Source organism: Gymnoscopelus braueri, assembly GCF_963280865.1.
Source record: "Gymnoscopelus braueri genome assembly, chromosome: 13".
NCBI lineage: Eukaryota > Metazoa > Chordata > Actinopteri > Myctophiformes > Myctophidae > Gymnoscopelus > Gymnoscopelus braueri.
In genome coordinates, this window is record NC_137615.1 from 25,920,542 (window position 1) to 25,942,408 (window position 21,867).

At 41.3% G+C, this 21,867-nt stretch overlaps 2 protein-coding genes across 3 annotated transcripts; both read right to left on the minus strand.

Moving 5' to 3' along the window:
* Positions 1-5,557: 5,557 nt before the first annotated feature.
* bglap (bone gamma-carboxyglutamate (gla) protein) lies at positions 5,558-7,690 on the minus strand. Its single transcript, XM_080446558.1, has 4 exons — positions 7,577-7,690; positions 6,848-6,901; positions 6,280-6,376; positions 5,558-5,844 (listed from the first exon to the last, which is right to left on the minus strand). The coding sequence occupies exons 1-4, from the start codon at positions 7,635-7,637 to the stop codon at positions 5,742-5,744; spliced, it is 315 nt and encodes a 104-aa protein (XP_080302684.1). The 5' UTR covers positions 7,638-7,690; the 3' UTR covers positions 5,558-5,741.
* Positions 7,691-10,351: 2,661 nt separating this feature from the next.
* On the minus strand, positions 10,352-14,064 carry mgp (matrix Gla protein). 2 transcript variants are annotated; one of them, XM_080446556.1, is made up of 5 exons: positions 13,950-14,064; positions 11,806-11,898; positions 11,630-11,659; positions 11,311-11,416; positions 10,352-10,898 (listed from the first exon to the last, which is right to left on the minus strand). In XM_080446556.1, exons 2-5 carry the CDS (start codon positions 11,864-11,866, stop codon positions 10,736-10,738), a joined length of 360 nt encoding a protein of 119 aa, XP_080302682.1. In that variant the 5' UTR covers positions 11,867-11,898; positions 13,950-14,064; the 3' UTR covers positions 10,352-10,735. The 2 variants fall into 2 exon arrangements, with proteins under 2 accessions (XP_080302682.1, XP_080302683.1); XM_080446557.1 differs by having other exon boundaries at positions 10,352-10,891; positions 11,310-11,416.
* Positions 14,065-21,867: the final 7,803 nt, after the last annotated feature.

Here is a 21,867-nt window from a genome sequence, read left to right on the forward strand (position 1 = left end):
TTGCTAGTGAGCCATCCACTGGATAGACAGAGACGAGATTAATTAATATAATATTAATTATCTATTAGCAAACAGTCATAAGCGTTCATAGCCATGGATCACAAGACAACGGTTGTCATGGATGAACTTCAACATAGTGTTTGCACTTTCTCCCTTTTTGGTCTGTACATCTACATAAACGTTAAGATTTTCAAATATACTCCAACCTAATCCCCCAAATTCGGTCCAATTCAGGCATTACTGCTAAACCATTAGAAATCAATAACGTCTTTAAGGAGTTCTACGCCACTTTATATTCTTCAGACCAGGTCTCTGACACTGCCTTTGATGTTTTTTTTGATAATCTAGACATTCCCACCATTGAGCAGCCTGTAGTTGAGGAGATGGAGAGGCCAATCACCCTGGCAGAGCTTAGTGCAGCCGCGTCAAGCCTTCAGAGTGGGAAATGTCCGGGTCCTGATGGCTTTCCATCTGACTTTTATAAGAAGTTCTTTCACAAGTTAGGTCCGTTGCTGTTGGACATGTTCAATGAGGCGCTCGAACTTGGGTATCTTCCCCAAACTCTTACCCAGGCCTCCATTTCCCTTCTTTTAAAAAAAGGCAAAGATCCCCTTGAGTGTACCTCCTATCGCCCAATAAGCTTATTGAATGTGGACTTTAAATTGCTATCAAAATTGCTGGCATCACGCCTGGAAACTATTCTCCCTTCAATTATCTCTCCAGATCAAACTGGGTTCATTCGTAACAGGCATTCATTCTCTAACCTCAGGCAGCTGTTTAACACCATTTATAACTCCTCCCCCCCCAACACTCAAGAGGCTTTGATATCGTTGGACGCCGAGAAGGCATTTGATAGAGTGGAGTGGAATTATCTATTTCATACCTTGGGGCAGTTTGGTTTTGGTGAGCGTTTTACTTCCTGGGTTAAGCTGCTTTACTCATCTCCGCTAGCTTCGGTTAAGACAAACAGTGTTCAATCTGAGTATTTTCCCCTTCACCGCTCCACCAGACAGGGTTGTCCCTTGAGTCCATTGTTATTCGCAATCGCCATCGAACCACTTTCGATAGCACTCAGAGCTAACCCGCATATCACTGGTATAGTTAGATATGGCTGCGAGCTGAAGGTCTCTCTCTATGCTGATGATCTTCTCTTATATGTTTCTAACTTGCCCGTTTCGGTTCCTGCTGCCCTGGCTACTCTTAAATCATTTGGTCAAATATCAGGGTACAAACTGAACCTGAATAAAAGTGAAATATTTCCCATTAATAATGCGGCTAGGAACTATCCACTACATGATTTTCCCTTTAAAATTGCTCGGGAGGGGTTTACTTACCTTGGAATTCATGTCTCACGGGAGTATGAGGATCTCCATAAGACAAACTTTGCTCCCCTACTGACAAGAGTCAAGGCAGACTTCGACAGATGGTCTTTACTTAATCTATCCCTAGTTGCACGAATTAACTCGGTTAAGATGAATATTCTCCCTCGGTTTTCTTATCTGTTTCAATGTATTCCCCTTTTTCTTCCCCAGACCTTTTTCAGTAAATTGGATAGTATGATCTCTGAGTTTATCTGGGATAAGAAAGTGCCGAGGTTGCGTAAAGAATATTTGCAGAGACCTAAATCTATTGGTGGAATGGCCCTACCTAATTTCAGGTTTTATTATTGGTCTGCCAATATTAGAATTCTCAAATATTGGATTAAATATGAAGCCTTTGATCCCCCCCCAACGTGGTTGGTCATAGAGTCGAATTCGGCTGGTCCCGTATCATTGAGTGCTTTAGCACACTCCCCTATTCTTTCTTCTACTTCTCCATACACTAAGAACGTTACTGTTAAAAAATCTTTAAAAATCTGGCTCCAATTTAGACGCCACTTTGGTCTACAGTCTTTCTCTATTCATGCCCCAGTGGCAGCTAACTATGTTTTCCATCCCTCTCTGGTTGACGGTGCTTTTTCAATATGGTCAGGCCTAGGCATTCGAACTTTTAAACACTTATACGTTGACAATGTCTTTGCATCCTTCCAACAACTTCGGGATAAATATTCAATTTCCAGACAGCATTTTTTCAGATATTTACAGGTCCGTAGCTTTGTTCAAAGAACGTTTCCCATATTTCCCAATCTACCTGATAACTCTGTTTTAGACACTTTTTTAACTCCACTACCATCTTTGAAGGGTGCAATTTCATGTGTTTATGAGGAGATCTGTTGTCTACGGCCTGAAACTCTGAATTCTATAAAAGCTCGTTGGGAGGGGGACTTGGGGGAGGAAATAACTGATGAGGTTTGGGATGCAATTCTGCTGCGGGTACATGGGTCCTCTATTTGCGCAAGACACGCTCTCATTCAATGTAAACTTGTACACCGTATCTATTATACCAAGGCCCGGCTGTCAAGGATTTATGATACTGTGTCCCCTGAGTGTGATAGATGTCAACAATCTCCAGCAGACCTCATCCATATGTTCTGGCTTTGCCCATCTATACACAAATATTGGACAGAGGTCTTTCAGTCTATATCAGGGATAGTGGGGAGATCGGTGGAGCCTACTCCTTTCGGCGCGCTGTTTGGGGTTTTCCCCTCAGTGCCCTCGCTTTCTAAAATAGAAAAGGATGTTTTAGCTTTTGTCACTCTATTGGCCAGGAGACTCATTTTAACTAATTGGAAATCACCTACTTCCCCCTCTCACACCCATTGGATAAGAGACATCTTGTATTGTTTAAAACTGGAAAAGATAAGATTCTCATTAAATGGCTCCTCCAGTAAGTTTGGGAAGGTATGGGGTCCATTCTTTCAATTTGTCCGGAATTTGAATCCATCTCTGATCGGGGATACGTGAGGTCTGGTGGATCATTGATATGATAGGTTTTCTATGACGGGGGTGTGGTGCTGTATAGTGGATTTTACACGTGACATTGATATGTATTGCTGGACTGATGTTTTTGTTCTAAGTTTGTTTGTTTTTGTTTTTGTCTTGTTCGTTTTGTGTTGGTTTTTATACTTTTGATATGTATATATTATTTTTTATTTATTTATTTTGTATGTTTGTGCTTGTCCTGTATGTTTTGGGGTGATAATCCAATTGTTTATTGTACTTTTGTATGTTATTGGTATTAAGGAGCTTTTCTACCTACATGAGTGTCTGCATTTAATGCTGAACCCTGCTTGTAAAAAACCCAATAAACAAAGTTTAAAAAAAAAAAAAAGATTTTCAAATATAATATCAGAAGAACCAGGATAATTACCCGCTCAGGTAAGGCAGAAGCCACGGATCAGGAGGATCAAAATTGACATCTGCTGGTCGGACCAGGTTCCACCAAGTTGGAGTTGTGGCCATGGCGAATGCCGGCTAGCAGTGAGTGATTCTGTTGAAATAGAATTTGATTGATTGATTGAATACAACTAAAATGTATCGCCCATGAAAGCCACAATAGGTTGTTTCAAATGGGATCCTCACATACTCAATTCATGGAGAGAACAGAAGTTTACACAACACAACACTACACTATCTTTATAGTTTTCTAGATTCACTGGAGGCTATATTCATGAACTATAATTTGTATTCAATAAAAAAGTGTTGAAAATGGGAAATACTCCAGTAAAGTAAAACATCCTCAAAAGTGAACCTAAGTAGCCTACAGAACTTACGTGAATGTAGCCTACTTAGTTACTTTACACCAATTTTTTAACAATGTATTTCAATCGAAAAATTATTACAAATAGTACATTTTACCCATCTCATTAGGTACTGTAAATGTGATTGATTGAATTCTACATTAACAAGATTATTAACAGTAGGCCTACAAGTAGTAGGCCTACAGTCAAAAGTCATACTAAAATACATTACAAATGCGCACCGAACGTGCAAGTTTATGTGCATAAATTACCTCCACGGTGGGGTCGGAGGGTCACGGGCAGGGGTCATCAACACGTCCGTACTGGCAAGACATGTCAATAGTCCATATTCACACGGTGGCCATTTTGGAATTTAACATTGTGTTGCTGTGGCAACTGGGGTGGCAACTGGGGTGGCATTTCATTGACTTAATGGCAATATGGCCGCCGTGTGAATATGGTCTATGGGCCGTGGCCTATATATTTTCTTAATTATAATGTAGAAACATGAAAATGCGTTTGAATGACTTTGGTGACTCGTAAAGTAACATGCTCATTACATGAGTTGCAGGAGATTTTTAGTAGGCCTATTACACATGGTACCATGTACACACAATTGTCAACAAGACAGCTAAAATAAATGATTGCTAATATCTGCCTCAATTCTGTGAAAATAGCAAAATGTGCTTTTAAAAAATCACAGAATCACATAGCCCTAAATATATAATAATGGACTCCTGATTTGTCTCATATAGGCGGCTTATTGTCCGCTCCTCGGACCGTGGACTGTGACTTTATTATTTATTAGCCCTTCACTGACCTTTTATGGTATTGGGCCTGTTTAGGCCACTCTTTCGTTCCCTTTTTTTTTGTTCCCTGTTCTCTGTGCACCGTAATTTGTAGTGTTGTCTTGGTGTTGCCTGTCTTGTCTCATCAGTATGTCTTTGCAATTGTAGTTCACCTGTGTCTTGTTCTGTTACAGCCAATCATGTGTTAATTGTCCTTCGTTCTCACCTGTGCCTAGTTAGTCCCTGTCTATTTATATGCCCCTCTGTTTCCAATTTGTGTTGGTTCATTAATGTTGTCACTGTGTTCTGTCAGTTACCTGTTGTCTTATTCCCTGTTTAAGTAATAAACCCCCCTGCATCTGAATCGTTCTGTCTCCGCTTCACTGTCTGCGCTTGGGTCCTACACTTCTCTGCCCCGCACCGTTAGCCTGGTAAACCCTCCCTCTGGAAATCTCATTTGTAATTTATTTCAGGAGTGAAATCAAATGGAAATGAGATTTTCCGGAGGGAGGGGCTTTACCAGGCTACCGCACAGTGACACTAGTGACACCCAGTGGCTGCTTTCACAAAGGTCTGAAAAGAGTTGTTCCTTCAGGGTTAGTGGAAAGTCATTGGGTCCCTTTACCATAATCTCTTTTATAGTAGCAGGCCTATCATACTAAAAAAGTGGAATATCTCCTGCCTCACTAAGATGCGTGGTTGTTTTTTGTGCTTCCCTGGTCTCAGAATGTATATATTTACTTTTTGTTATATATTTTTGGGAAGGGTTACAAATGTTTTTGTATAATGTTCACTATTAAGATGAAACTATGAGGTAGGATGTACACACTTTTCCTAAATAAAGAATTGCAAAAAAAAAAAAAAGAGAGTTGTTCCTTCATGTCTGTAATGTATGATTTTATGTTTTTTTGTCTTATTTATTTGTTGTGTGATATTTGTATGTACTCTATGGACCCCCTGTGTGTCTGGAATAAAGTTTGAATTGAATTTAATTGTAAAAAAAGAAAGAAAAAAGGTTGCGTGCCCCTTTCTGTAAAGCCACTCCTAATGACAATACAAAGGCAGAGTTTTGTTTGTCTTTATTTTGTTTCAACACACTACACTACTGAATATCAGAAATTATAGACGAGATAATAGTAATAATCTCCATATTGCTCCTTTGTCCCTTCTTTAACCTTCTCACTTTGCCACTTGTTTAATGACTTCAATACATTGCAAAACATTTGAAAACCTTTGTATTTGCATGCTTATAACGTTAATTGTAAAACAATGTCAGACTCAATGAAAAGAACATTTAATCATCATGATCAACTTTGGCATAAGTGGTTTGACATTTAGTAGGGGATTGGTCCATAGTAGGCAGTGTAGGCAGCAATGATTCCAGCTGTATCCATCATGTCCTCACAACCCAGGTTAGCCTCACACACCTCTCTCAGACTGAGGAGAGAGAGAGAGAGAGAGAGAGAGAAGTAATGTGTCATTGTCCCAGATGGTAGCCTACTGATAACAGACGGTATATCGTCAGGAGGATGTGATGAGAATAATTTCCAGATAATCTTGATAGCAATTCGGAGGTTGTAATATTCTCCTTTCCCCTGTAATATTGTCTCTAATACTATGAATGTATCACCCTGATATCCTGTTACACACCACTGCCTTCACTTTAGAGTTCTCCAGGGTCACCCATGCAAACCATTAGTGTAAGTGGCTAAAAAGCAACACAACAACAAAGATCAATATATATTGTTCTCAGTGTTTGTCCTCATAAACAGGTTATTGCATTGGATTCCAATATGCTTCTGCATTTTAAAGGGTATTGACAAAGTAGAACATTAGTGTTTAACAGTCCAGTATAACTGTACAACAGGTCACCTTTCCAGCTGGGTCAGCGTCAAGTCTCCAGGAGCAGTTCTTCCAGCTCTCTTCTGTCGCACCACTGTAGAGGCCTCTCCCCTCTCCACAAACACGCCTGTATGTACACGTATCATCATTTATCATCTGCATTTATACAATGGCTCTCTGATTGGTACATAGATTTACATAAAGTGATCATTGATCAAATCACAGAATTGCATAATGTTGCCTAGAAATGTTAATGTAAAGCTGAAAAGTAATTTTTTTGTTATGTACAATTCAAGAAGATTCAAAGGAAAATTATCACACATCCTCCGGGGGTTTGCAACTTCATTTTAAATGCTACAATTTCATTCACACTGTGAACTGCTTGCTGCTGTGAATAAAATTGGAGCATTTAAAAGTGAGTTGTGAGCTTGTACAATTGAAGGACAACAAATAATTTCCTGCACCTGTTGCAGTATTCAATTCAGTTCAATTAGGTTTGAGCCAAACGCATTACGCTTTTAATAGATTTATTCTGCCTATCAATATACAATACATACAGAAAACAGAACCAAGTTATATGAAACTATCTTAATCTTACCCTCCTGAGCAGGGTTGTCACCCGCAGGCTGTGAGCCGGTGGAGGTAGAGGCATCTGGTGAATACAGGACAAACAAATATTATATCATAATCATTTACTTTATTCTGTGGAGAGGTAAGCCTAATTCTTTAATCCGCTCACCCCAAAATTACTGTAAATTATTTTTCGTTTTTTTTTTACTCTGAATTGAGCAGCAGTCATTCAAACTGGTAGGTTGAACCATGAATTTTAATACTGCCACGTGGTATAACCATGTGTATTCTATTAGTCAAACATTGATACATTGCGCATGAGAATCGATTACAGTGGAAAATGAAACTGTTATTTAAAGCTGCAATCCCTAAGTTTAGTGTCCTCACCAGGATTTGAACTCCGGTCTGCTGTCTGGAAAATAAGTTCCAGATTGCAGCCTTAAATGTATTGGTTTTAAAAGCATACTATAGATATGAACCTTGATTTCATGGGCATATTGCATAAAAGTTGATAGGCTATTCATATTCTATTTTGAATGACATCCACTATAGTATTCAAATTTGTAAAAGCAGCTTTTCAATCTGTTTGCCTGTACTTCCAGTAAAATCCTCAGTGTTAATCCATTTGTAACACCCCATGTGTTACATAAATGTGTACACTCTCAGACTTAAGTTATCACAGTGAGGATTTTACTGTGTACAGGATATGCAGTATATTGTAAGCCTGTGTATAGTGTCTCTGTATCTGTGTTCTTACCTGAGGTCAGACACACTGCTGCCAGGCAGCAGAGAACCAGGATGGCCAAGGTCTTCATCATTTCAGCTTCTTTCTTCACTGTCTTCAGAACAAGGACTGGAGTCTTGCAGTGCTCTGGCTCTTTCTTTTTTGTGTCACACTCACGCACACCGGGTTTATAGATGTGGCCCTCACCATGGCTTCAGTATTTGATTGGTTAGGGCATCATGTATCATACACCCACAAAGATGCAGAAATACACACCTCCATAAAAATGCATGTGGCGATATGCAAGGAAAGGACGCAAGCACGCACACACACGTACAGTACACACACACACACACACACACACACACACACACACACACACATACACACGCGTACACACACACGTACACATACAAAAACATGAACAGAGAGAGGGAACGTCCATTCAGTCCAAAGGGTTGATATTTGCTTTAAAGCTTATGTGATATGAAAACAGTCATGGGTCGGGTGATTCACAGCCTCAAGGACAGCTGTTTGGAAATAGTTGTCCATGTCCGGTGTGTTCAGAACTGGCCTGTTGCTCAGGTTGATCCAGCCCTGATTGGATAAGCAGGTGTGAAATGCACCTGGCTCATATAATGTGGGATAGTGTTTGCATTTCCACATCCTCCTGAGCTTCTGGTTCAGTTGACATGCATGCTGATGTCATCAATTGGGGGAGTTGCCATGTCAGACATAATCTCTTCTTTTCAAATACTTTTTTCCTTCTTCCCTCTCATGCAGACACATGATAACCTCACTCAGTCAAATGGAAGAAGCTTGCGACACACATTTTGTTTCACAGCGTACTTGCATCTGAGACTTCGGGCGCAGAATCGATGACAGACGGAGTTTCATTTTTTCAAGCTGCTAGGCAGGTGATTGGATGATCCCGCCCCTAGCAGCCGCTGATTGGTGAAACCAAATGCAATGCAATGCATGAGATTTCCGGAAGGAGGGGGTGTTTACCAGGCTAGACACATGACACAGTATACGCAGAGTGAAAGATGATAGAAAGAACTGATCACATTGTTAAGTACGAGACTGACATGCCCAGCATACCAGTGTTAGGCAAGAACTATATGATTTCATTTGATTGTATCAAATTTAATTACAGCGTAACATTTGCTATCAGATTTACCAATGCCTTTCAGAGGGGATAAGAGTTTCATTAAATGGCTTTGTGGGTGTGCAATACCTGCAGCCAACCTGGAGAGGTCAGCGTTTGACAGTGTGCCCACACACCAAGCCATTCTGGCCACAAAATACATGTTGGGGGAAACCCATATGATGCTAATTGAACAAGAGGAGAAACCACTGTCCCACATTATGTGACAAGGTTTTAATAAGAGGCTCTTGTAGTTTATTACAAACCACAGTGATTTCCTTCTACCTAAAGAAAGAGAAAGCAACATTTAAGAATAAACGAAGGAGTTGTGGTATAGGCCGGGCCATAATAAAAAACATATGGGTATGGCACCTATATGCTGAATGTGGCAGTGTACCTATAATGGTGTATGTAATTTAAATCAAAACAAAACAACCTAGTTTCCACAAATGAACTTCTAACTTTTCTGATTTGGTTTATTTCAAGGGGGACATTAACGCAATAAAGTGAACCACTTTGGAAGCTAGGCCTACTTGTTGTACAGAATTTCTTTTCTTTGTGCGTGCTTATGCTCTAGTTGTTTGTTTTTGTTTATTTGAAGATTACTTATCAAAAATAATCCTGTATTACTGTGTGCCAAAGGTATTCTATAGCTCTCATCCCCCTCATTGATATTAATTTAGCATATCAAATGTAAGGTCATTCTTGTTTTATTTTTGTCTTCTGCTTTCCTTGGTGTCTCTGTAGACTGGAGCACTGGACACCAAGATGTTGGATGTGTCTTAACGGTATTACATGGGGTGTAATTTCACAGTCTGGGTCACTGCTGCTGGTGCCGCGTCTCGGTCCACAGGACAGACTTCAGGAATTCATCCCAGGACAACTTTAATTGTGCACAGTTTTGGTCTTGTGGTCATATAAAAAAAAGTACATTCAACACGACTGCCCTTCTGTGACAAAGATCCAATGTCCTGAGATGAAACCAATGTGCCATTTTGTACAGATGGTTTCTGTGTAAACACAGAATGGTGTTCTGACCACAGTCATTACTATTAGCATTAGCAAGGTCTGTACCTGTTTTCTTTTTCTGTTTTTTTTTTAAAGCTTTTTTGTACTTTTCAGCAATGTATTTAATTTCAGTTCAAGGTTTCCCTTATATACTGTATGTAATTAAAATCATTTCTATGCACTTTAATTTTCCATTCAAAGATGTTTGAAACCTTTGTCACATGACTAAAATAGGAATGTCAGGTTGAAGGTGGTTAAGTACATTGAACAAACAAGATATATAAATAGCCTATACCTCTTTGCATAACTTGAGTTAGCCTTTCCTTGTTTGTGTTTTACACCGGCTTGTCACTTTTGGTAGTGCACTCTGCCAGGTCATAGGAATTTGACATCTGCTGCTGGATATAATCAAAACAGGCGTTTAGCTGGAGAGCACTGTTGGAATTGGGGAAACTAAATCAAAATACTTGATTCCCCAGTCAACCAACCTATTGGGACTTCTACAATCTAAACTTTACACAAGAGTAATATAACAAAAAAAAAAACATCAACAACAATACAATGTATTGTCTTCTCAAAGACATGGAGATAGACAAAGCAAATAGTGTTGGACAAGTTAATGAGAGAGGCAGATACCATAAAAATGAATAGGGTAGTGTGAGAAACAGTTATCTTTATTCACACAGATCACATTAAGCTTATAAATATTGCAAAGATTAATAATAGTGGAAAAGTGTTACTACTGAGGTTACACAAGAAATGAGACATACATTTCTACATATATGCATGAGTGATGTTGCACAGTGCTTCAATATTTATGTGGAATGATTAAATTGCATTTGTCTTTATATTATGTATACCACGCACACTTAATAATGTTTAATGTTTAACACCTTGAGCCTACAGTACCTAGAAAAAAGTTTTCTCTGGCGCTGTCACATTGTGTAAGGCCATCAAAGCAAAACATAAATTACGTCGTGGTGCATTGAATGAATGAGCGCAAGATAATAATCACTTTCGCAGCAGGCAGACTTTGTTTAGACACGGCGGCGTATAGCTGGGTTCTGGTTTACAACTGGAATCCGGGCTCCGTAGTACCTCGAATAGGCCTGCTGGTAACCGTGGCGATAAGCATAGTGGCGGCAGGGAGCGTAGTCCTCACATGTCTCCGCACGTCTCTCAGCTGGAGACTTCACTGGCCTGGAAAGAGGGGTAATGTGTGTGTTTGGGGGGGAGGGCAGTCAAAAGAGTAGAGGAGCGGGAAAATGACAGGCAGATATAGTTTTTGTTGCATTTCTTTGTATTTCATCATCACTACTCCAACCGATTTTGTGTGTGTGTGTGCGTGTGCGTGTGCGTGTGCGTGTGTGTGCGTGTGTGTGTGTGTGTGTGTGTGTGTGTGCGCGCGTGGGTGTGTGTGTGTGTGTGTGTGTGTGTGTGTGTGTGCATGCATACATGTATAGGTTGTGCCCACATCTGTGCTTACATACTATAGTTTGGCTCATGCATGTGGTCTGAATGTAGGGGTGTGTGTACGTATATGTGAGAAAGAGAGAGAGAGAGCAAGAGAGAGCGACAGTGTGTGTTTTGTGTGTATGTGTCTGTATCTTACCTTGTGTAGGTGAACCTGTTGTAGACGTTCCCTCGTACTGGGTTGTATGCGCTGCCCCTTTGTGGTGGGATGAAGGAGTTGGCTTGGTGTGGACTCATAAACACATCTGTGGCCACATGAAAAATGTTATAATGGATAAAGACACAGTAGCTACAGTATACCTATTTAGCACACCAATATGACTCAAGTAAAATTAAAGCAACATGTTAAGCTAGGTAGAAGTTAAATGAATGGTTGAAATACAATAGTATATCTGATATACTATATTGCGTTATGGGATGCATGTTTTTCCATGAAAGATAAATTGCATTTCAATCACCTTCAGCGGATTCTGAGCTTTCATTTGAATCTATGGGAAAAACATGAAATGGGGTTAAGCATGAATGAAGCATGAGTGGCTGTCTAGGACTTAGTATATATTACAGCTTATGAGTGGGAAATGGTCACTGAAATGTTGGAATGGTTGGAGGTGGAGGAATGCGAGAGGAACTGTACCATAGCAAACACAGAGAGAGACAAAGGCACAGAGTGCCACACACTGCAGGAAATTCCTCATCTTGGCTCTCGTCCGTCAGTCTGTCACTCTGTCTGCAAGAGACAAGGAGACAGGTAATTCAGGGAGCCACCTGATCACTACTGTGAGAGGTTGGTTCTGCCTAGTGAAACATGAAGTGTCAAGGACACAGTGACTGTTCCCCCTGTGAATCTCCCTAATAAAGTCTCAAATCCTAAGAAAGGAGAGAAGGGAGAAAGGATTACATTTAATGAGAAAAAGACAGAGGGAGCTTTAGAGCCAGAGAGAGAGAGAGAGAGCCAAAAAGACAGAGAAGAGAGAGTATTTGGGGCAGCCAGCCACAGAGAGAGGTCTGATTATGAGTCTGTGGGCAGACAGGAAAGAACCGTAACTAGAGATAGAAGTTTAGAAGTGGCAGCATTTCTATATGTGTGTCTGTGGTTGGTTTCATGCATATGCAGCACCAGTCACATAAGTTCAGTCATACAAGTTATCCACTGAACACATATTACTGTCAAGGCAGCAATGCACATCCATACATGCCGCAGGGCTACTGAGATATTTCTAGATGGGACGGCAAACACACCAAGGCAACTTTCTATTTAAAACTGAACTGATCTTGCATGTGGTAAACATGTCAAGTGGGCACACGTTGTTGTTTTTAGTTGTTGTTGGTGGTGTTTGTTTATTTTTTAGTGTGTTTTGAGTGACTCTCTTTTCAGAGAAGTTCCTGAGGAACTACACACAGCCCACGCAAGAGCTAATCCTCTGTCTAATGAACTTAAACTTAGTGCAGGAAGATGGATGCCTGTTAATTATAATGCTGCAGGTATAATATATATGGTATGCAGATATGCACACAAACACACAAACTCACATGTTCGGGCACACATACACACACTCACACTCACACTCAGATAGACACACACACACACACACACACACACACACACACACACACACACACACACACACACACACACACACACACACACACACACACACACACACACACACACACACACACACACACACACACATTCACGTTCCATCACCACAGAAATGCTGTCGTGCCAATCCTCTGAATTCAGGTGTAAGACACTTGTACAAACAGCAGTCCCAGATGTCTTCAGGAAATCAATACAGACACTCACACATGCTCACGTACACACACGCACACACACACACACACACACACACACACACACACACAGACAGGCACACGCACACGCACACGCACACGCACACACACACACACACACACACACACACACACACACACACACACATACACACACACACACACACATTCGTGTGCCATCACCGCAGAAAAGCTCTCATGCCAATCCTCTGTTTGTAGGATTTGGATGGGATTCTGTTTCAGCAGGCCTCCTCGCCACAGTCAATAGCACCTTTCATCAAAGAACACACATGTGCGCGCACATACACCCGTGCACTCAGGAAGCTCATAACTTCAGTGCTTTAGGCACGATTTGGCAGCAGTGTCAGACACATACTCAGCACTCTGCCGGTACAGGAACATTAGGCCTAAGGCCCAGGGTGCAATGTTTCTAACCACTAAAAGGTCTTACATATTGGGTTTACAAGGACAAAAAGAAATCTGTGTGAGTAAGTGAGCAAATGAGAGAGTGAGAAAGAGAGAGAGAGAGAGTAACTGTGTGTGAATTCTGGTTGGATGCTGACAACAGTGTCTAGAGTTTTATTCCCGTCTGAGCCTTAGTAGGGGTCCCAGGTTCACAGCAGGTTCAACAGCCCCCCTGCCAGCATCTCCATACCAAATGTGCCCACCTCACTGGAAAAAGCCCCAGCAGGATGCCACTTAGTCAGCCTGAAGCTAAACTTTAACTTTTTTGTCAGTAACAGATAGCAATAGTGTACAGTACAAAATATTGAACAAGGACTTCCCATGCAAGTTGGAGTTGGATTATACTAAAAAACAGATTGAGTTGTTTCTGTATTGTCTTTTTCTGACGCCTAGACTCTTTTGGCAGTTTTGATGGAGACTGAAATGTAGAATAACTATGATCATAATGGAGAGACCATGTCCTAGTCTAAACATTTGTCAGGTTATAAACATAAAGAATGGTACGTTGAATGTACTTACCCTAAGAGGATGATTACTGTGTGAAGAGTCTTGGAAATATCTCTCTATGTATTTTCTCCCGGGGAATATTTCTTAATTCCTTACTGCAAGGCTTTTATACTCACCTCTCTTCCCCCCACCCACCCATTTTCCCCCCAACTCTCTCTCTTCCTCAGCCCTCGCCCACTCTCCTCCCTTCTTTTGCTATCAGCCATTTCCACCCATTCAATCTGACCAAACTATTAGCTCACTCTCTCCCCGAGTCCTCTGCGTGCACACACACACACACACACACACACACACACACACACACACACACACACACACACACACACACACACACACACACACACACATACACACACACACACGCACACGCGCACACACGCACACACGCACACACGCACAAAGTCACACACAAAGTCACATCAGGCACACACACACACCTAGACACGCTCTATGAAAAACAGATGAGGGGAAGAGACAGGAACGGAGAAAAATAGGCAGGGGGTAAACAGAGAGAGACAGAGAAGAATGGGGCAGAGAGCCGAAAGCTAGTGCTGGAGGTCTACTGTATACCTGCACCATAGCAACTACATGACATATTTATTGCTTGTCTGATCGGCAAATGGCAGCACGGTATGAGGGGAGTATCTTGCATATTTCCCCATAAAAACGTCATTTTATATATAGCTGAACTGTACTAACTTTAACTGGTGTAGGTAATGTTGATAATCTTATAATGTAATGTACCCCAAGTTACCCACTACCAGTGGTTATGGCCAACTGTAGCATTTGCTCTGGAATTTGTAGGATGATCATTTCATAAAAGCTCCTGCACCGTATCTTCAAAGGCAAAAAAAGACAGTTTTAATGGGAAACACAAGGTTTTGGTCCGGAGACCTTCTTCATCAGGTTATCTCAGATAAGAAAAACTCCTGCACACTGCCTTCAAATGCAAAAATAAAGTTTTAATGGCAAACACAACGTAAGATAATATGAAGGTCCCTGGACCGAAACATTGTGTTTCCTATTAAAACTTTATTTTTACATTTGTGGGACTTTTTCTTATGCACTGATCAGTCTTTGGTCTTCTCTGATGCACCTGTCATTTTGTGCAAAAGTCGTTTTAGGATAATTTGTCATGCTTTTTGTCAAAGCTCAACTATGCGTTGAGCTTTGACCCCTAACTAAGGAGCTTTGACCAACTAATTAACCCATTAAGACCTGAGGCCGATTCTACAATTGCCTTCTAAATCAGTTCTCACACTTCTCGCTTCTAAATCAGTTCTCACACTTCTCTGCTATTTTTGAATATCCAACGCAAATAAATCTAAAATGACACAGATGCTTTACCGGTTTTAATGGGTTCTTAAGGTAATACAAGGGGCTGTGTTGCATATATAATCTTTTGGATGAATTCATCTATTTACCTATAACTATTCATCTTACATCAATTTTTAAAGAGGGGGGTATATTTCACCACACATCGTATGTCAGAGTTTGTATACACCACAGTAACTTTGATAGGTAATATGCAGAACAGCACCTCAGAGGGTTTAATAACAAATCTGTAATAAGTTGTGAGGAGAAGGATTTCATTGTCACACCTTTTACAAGGTACGTTTTATATGTTATGTTATGCGTTTTATAAGTGTGCATTTGAAAAGTTTGTGTGATGTTGTATACCAGCTATACCTGAAGTGTGTTTTAAGTCATACAACTTGATTTAGTGTGACTGTACACGCTACTGTATATATCCCAGCACCTTTATAGCATGTTTCCCAGTGTTACGCAATATGCAACATCAGATTTCTTTCAACCAGAACCTGTGAATAGCTGTCTGAAACCAAAGCCTAGCCAAACAGTAAATAAACCAGAATAGGAGGGCCAAGCCGGCCGGGAGTCAGACAGACAGATAAACACTGAGAGAGACATAACTACGAAGATAAACCCCGCAGGCAGATAAGAATAGGGGGAATTCACGGAAGGGGAGAGAGAGAGAGAGAGAGAGAGAGAGAGAGAGAGAGAGAGAGAGAGAGAGAGAGAGAGAGAGAGAGAGAGAGAGAGAGAGAGAGCGAGAGAGCAATGGGGAGCGCCACTCAAAATACAGATGGATCGAGGCAAAAGAGAAAGCACATGTTGTCAGCCTCTTAGAAGTCTGGCAGTGTGGCGGCAGGAGTATAGTCAGTGATGTGGTCACACCAGGCTTTTCCAGAGGCTCTGCTGCCATTGAACAGTGGTTTGGTTCTCCAACACAGATATTAAATGTCCTGTATCCACAAATGAACACCAATACAAAACGAAGAAGAACTAAAGAGGAAAAATGAGAGAGAAAGGGAACATGAGGGAGGCCTGGAGGGAATGAGTGTGTGTATGTGTGTGGGGGGGGGGGGGGCATTTTTGCCTATGCCCTGCAGTTGTTTATATTGACTGAGGATGTTTGGGAGTCGACAGCCTTCTATGGGAGCCAAGAAAAGACAAGCTGATTTATATTTTACTCAAAATTGGCTGCATATATGAGGAAGAGGAGAAAGTTCGGGGGAAGGAAGGAAGGTAGAGAGAAGTTGGAAACAGTGAGGGCTGTGGAAATAATGACATGGTATGGTGTTTTCATTCGTTTTTGTTTCTCCTCTCTCTTCATCATGAGACTGCAGCCCGCCTTGCATTCACCCTTTCTTACTTTATTACCCTCTCTCAGTATTTTTCCTATTTCGGTCCATCTGTGCCACTTGCTCTTATGTAATTCATATCCTGTGCCAACCAGAGTCCGTATGCCACTCTCTAAACATTCTAACCGAACTCAGGAGTAATGTTCTGGAACGAGTTTCAGAGCTCCAGATCGCATGATTTTGAGGGAACAAATTGAGCCAAAGGCTGAAGATGAATGATAAAGGGAAAAAACAGGATGGGAGAGTCAGTACAACAAGCAGTTGGCACTAACAGAGTGCACCTGCCTGATGTCTGAACCTGATACTCAGACTGATGACACAGGTACTAAATGGAGCATAAAAGAAAAGGGGGATGGAAGGCCATTTAAAGACACAGCCATAATAATACACAGGTGACAATGGACATAATAGGAGATGAGAGGTTTGAAAATGAGTGGGTGTGAAATGAGTGGGTCAGTTGCTGTGAAGTGGGTGTGAAATGAGTGGGTCAGTTGCTATTGGCTCTATCGATCACATGATGAAGAGACGTGCCTGAGCCGGTAGAGAAAGTCGAATGACAGAGTTCTTGTCGATGTATCTGAGTGTTGTTGTTAACTTATGTTGTATTGTTGTTATATTGTGATGTCTGTTTGTTCTCACGTTTTAGGGGACTACGGATGGAAAGTAGCTTTCGCTAAATTTGGCATGTTTACATTTACTGATGTGTATATGTATTACACCTGACCTGTGTGTTCATTAAAATGCACTGTCCCGTCCAAATAAATAAATAAATAAAGTAAAGTAAGTGAGTACAGAGAGAAACAGAGGGAAGGATTGGACATTTGGTAGAGAAAATAAAGAGAGGGTGAATAAGAAGAGAACAAGAAAAGGGGGGGAAAGTCTGTATTCAAACAGTGCGAGAGCGAAATACAATCTGGAGAGTCAATCTAACTTAAATTGATAAAATGGACTTTAAAGTGCAGACACGATGAAGAAATGAAGGAAAAGACAGTGTGAGAGAATGAATTCAATAATGTTGTGACCACAAGCCTGGAAACGATGGAAACAATCTCTACAAAAACAATGCGGTCATATTCTGACCTGTTTGAGCAGGCTTGCTTTTCAGCCACTGGTCAGACAGGTGTACCAGAGGCTGCTCTGTGGCTTGGTCGGTCAGAGAAAACATAATCCAGACAAATTGCTATCCAACAACAACTCATAATGCCCCCCACGCCACCTCCACACCCATACCGAGGCGTAACCACTTGAACCCTAGCATGCCTATTCTGGGGGCAACATTTGGCAAAGATAGCAGATTGACAAGCTCACAACAACGGTGCATTGTGAGCTTGTAGATTGGCTATTTTCAGCAAAGATATTTAGTGTAGAGCAAAAAGAGGAGGGGGCTAGTATAAAGCCCTTGGGAATCTGTTTTTTGAATTGGCTAGCCTCGATATTATTCCAGCTATTTTTAAGGCATAGTTTCATATTTCCATAATAGTAGTAGTCATGAATCATTTTTATGAGGTCTATGTGCAAACAGTGGACACATTAAGGATTGTGGCCCATTTTGTGAGTGACTCAGAGATTCAAGTGAAAACATTCAATGATGTAAGTCAAGGTCATGTGTTGGCTGCACCTATGTGGGCTGGAGTGGGTGACTGGACCAGACTGGCTGAGGGATAAGCAGACATTACTCAAGCCTGGCCCTCCTTTCTTCAAAGAATCTGGTGGCTCTGTCGTGGTGGTGGATAGTGCTGCCCGGGACAAGTGACTGTGAATTTTGTTATTTGAACGTCAACTAATGGGCATCTAGATTTATGGCTGTTGCATAACATCGGTGTCCCGTCTTCAGGTTTGATATTTGTTTTGATTGCTTTTGGAATCAAAATAACATACAAACATACTGTATATAGGGAATTTAGTGGAGGATTAAGATTTGGATTGTGCCTGACGGCAGCTGTGGTCAATGGATGTGCTTAATGGATATTTTGGCACCTGGCATTGTCTTTCAAGTATTAGAAAATATCTTAAGGCCCAAGCCAAACATGAGCAAATATACTGACAAAACATTATCTCAAGCACATGTTTTTTCCACGTGCTTGAAACAGGGTATTTATATTTGGATTACTGATATCATCATGTTCGGGAAGCCCTGTGATTCACTGTTTAGAGATGGGTCTTACATTTTGGAACCGCAAAGGAGTCAAAGGTATTTATTCACTCCCTCATCTCAACATCTTGAAACTATTCTCATAACACATACGGTATAGGGCTCTGCCTTTTAAACATCTAAAGCCTAGCAGTTTTTTAAAAAACAACAAATTATGTCCAACTTGTCGCGTTGATTGGTGGAAGGGATAAAGTGGGTAGCTTAGCTGGCTCCACACTGTCAAACACAAGCACCTTGTATTCTCTCACCCCATTGCCTCCGTCTTTTAATCCTGCCCCATATGCTTCACTCAAGCAACCAACCTGTCATTATTGTGAGCTCTCATAAGTGCTCATACTTAGTCCTGCATATTTTTGGCTTTAATCACCAGCGGGAGAGAGATATTGCAAGATTGCTCTACATTTCTTTCTGTAGCCAAAGCAAATAAAGCATTATTAAACTTCTGTGCACAGGTTCCACTATGTGTCTCTCCATGTTTATCGTATCATAACATTTTAATATGATTATTGTGTAATTTGTAACATTTGTCGGGACTGTATTTTAATCTTGATTTAATTATGTAAGCTTCATGCTGCCCAGGGCCTTGTTTCTGTTCAGAGACGTGGGCATGATGTTGGCAACCTGCATCCTTTAGTAGTGTGTATGTGCAAGCTGTTAAAGTTTAAGGATGGACTAAATTATTCAAGTGTGTGTGTGTCTGTGTTTTGCATGAATAATTGGGGTCGTTTCAGGATACGTTTATCTAATTTAGTTACAACACTCAGTTTAATCTGCGTATAATTCTGAAAGCATGCGGGACATGATCTCAGTTCTTCTTTACACCATCCCTGTACATAGGCTCTGGTGCCAACTCTAACAAACTGACCCACAGGGTGGACTGCCAGTTCTCACCTACACAGTCAGGAATGTGAGATAAACACCCTACCCAGATGCACGCACGCATGCACACACACACACACACACACACACACACACACACACACACACACACACACACACACACACACACACACACACACACACACACACACACACACACACACAGAAACAACCATACATCAACAGCATACACATGTGCACGCACAAATACATCAGCGCACACGCGGACAAACAAGTAATGAACAGCACAGGCTGCCTTTGTTAAAAGGGCATTGAGTGCAGTGATAGCAAAGCTCTGCCGTTTGTAGTCTGTTGTGGAGGAAATTCCTCAACCAAGTTGCCAACACTGATTGTTATGCATCACCACAAACACACTAACTGCAACAATCTGCTCATCTATAAATAAGCATCAGCCTATATTTCCCTCTCTCTCCATCATTCTTTTCTCCAACAATCTGTCTTTTATTTTGTTACTCCATATCAGTTCTGCCTATTCCTCCATCAGTCTGGCAATCTGTGTGTACATCTGTCCCACTCCCTAGTCATTCTTTATCCTCTGTCTTCTCTGCCTTAATTTCTCATCTTTATGCGACAGTGCGGTTCTGCTTTCTTTCCTCTTGGCTACGCACTCCCACTAATTATCCAAAACCAAGTCTTGAACTCCTCGTTGTCTCTTTTTAGGATTCTAAACATAAACTTCACAGCTGGCCTCCATGCTGACCGTGGACAAGATTTAACATATGATTATGTAACTCTGTTTGTAGCTCCATGTTAGTGTTTCTGAGTTTATTGATACTGTTATAATGTAATGCTGCTACCTAAACCGCCAGTCATTTCACACTTTTCTTTCACTCCTCCAGTAAACTCAGCACCTCATTTCCACTCTGCCTTTCGTGCTTCGCTTTTCATCCATGTTGGAAGTCTGTTTCAATTTTCATTCCGTATCAGTGGTTGTGTAACATGAGTGTTAATCTAACATGTTTAGATCACCACCCACTGTCTGCTTATCGCAGATCTGCGTTCAGTGTCTGCAGGTCTCTCTCTCAGTCTCTCTTTTTGTATTCCTCTCTCCTATCCCTCTCTTGCTATCACAATTCCAATCATGCTACCTCTTCCTAACTCTCTCTGTTCTTGCCTCTGTACTGTATCTCTCTCTCTCTCTCTCTCTCTCTCTCTCTCTCACACACACGCTCGCGAACACGCAAACGCGCACACCACACACACACACACACACACACACACACACACACACACACACACACACACACACACACACACACACACACACACACACACACACACACACACACACACACACAGTTTTTATCTCCCTTTCTGTCCCTCTCTCACACAGCCTTTGTGGTTTTCAGAAGTGGTCAGCGTAATCACATGTGCTGTTGCAAAAACACAACAGACCAAGCAGCCAACCAACACACAGGCTGCCATTGACAAGTGACACGCAGGCAGCCAGACTTACATTACAGAGAGCCACTGAGTCCTGAGTCCTGTGGAGATGCACTCGACAACCCGCTCAACTCTCCTCACCTCTCTGTTCACCCAGCTGCCTGCTTGTTTCAGGGACTTTAATGTTATTCACCCCGAGAGGAAAGAAAAAACACACAGCCTTGTCATGAGGACTAGTTCTTCTCCGACACAGTTATTCCTTAGTACCATGTTGACGTTTGGTGGGGGACTATGAGTATGGTTAATGTTAGAGGTAGGATCAAATTAGAAAGTACAATTAACCACTATAACTGTATAATGTATACATGCTATAGACCGGGCTCCCCTAGGGGTCTGTACCAGAGGTCTGTAAGATTTGATGTAGACTAGGGAAAAAGGAGGGGTCCTTTTTCCCTAGTCTAGTTATTTTATGTATTTGTGATGTATCTTGGATGACTATTTTGTTGTTTGTTTTTGTATTGGTATGTTAAGCTTAGACTGTGTAATTTTAACGCTGTATCTTGGCCAGTTCACACTTGAAAAAGAGACTGTGTCTCAACGTGTTTTTACTGGTTAAAAAAAAAAAAAAAAAATAATCTTTTACCCCAAAATAGCCATGTATCTACAGGGCAGGCTCACAATGTGTCGTGTTGTGACGCATTGTGAGTTTGTAGATCAGCTAATTTTGCACAATGTTTACCAATTATTACATGCCTGCAGTGCCTCAGGAGGTAGAGCGGCCGCTTGGGAAACGGAAGGTTCCCGGTTCGATCCCCAGCTCCCCCCAGAGTTA

Bases quoted from the DNA above. Each gene is read 5' to 3' on its own strand.
- bglap (XM_080446558.1), bottom strand. From the start codon at position 7,637: ATGATGAAGACCTTGGCCATCCTGGTTCTCTGCTGCCTGGCAGCAGTG. The intron at 6,902-7,576 runs GTAAGAACACAG...TGTATTCACCAG, and splicing joins AGCAGTGTGTCTGACCTCAG to ATGCCTCTACCTCCACCGGC. The intron at 5,845-6,279 runs GTGACCTGTTGT...CTCTCTCCTCAG, and splicing joins ACGCTGACCCAGCTGGAAAG to TCTGAGAGAGGTGTGTGAGG.
- mgp (XM_080446556.1), bottom strand. From the start codon at position 11,866: ATGAGGAATTTCCTGCAGTGTGTGGCACTCTGTGCCTTTGTCTCTCTC. The intron at 11,660-11,805 runs GTACAGTTCCTC...TTTTTCCCATAG, and splicing joins CTCTCTCTGTGTTTGCTATG to ATTCAAATGAAAGCTCAGAA. The intron at 10,899-11,310 runs GTAAGATACAGA...CCCTCTTTCCAG, and splicing joins AACAGGTTCACCTACACAAG to GCCAGTGAAGTCTCCAGCTG.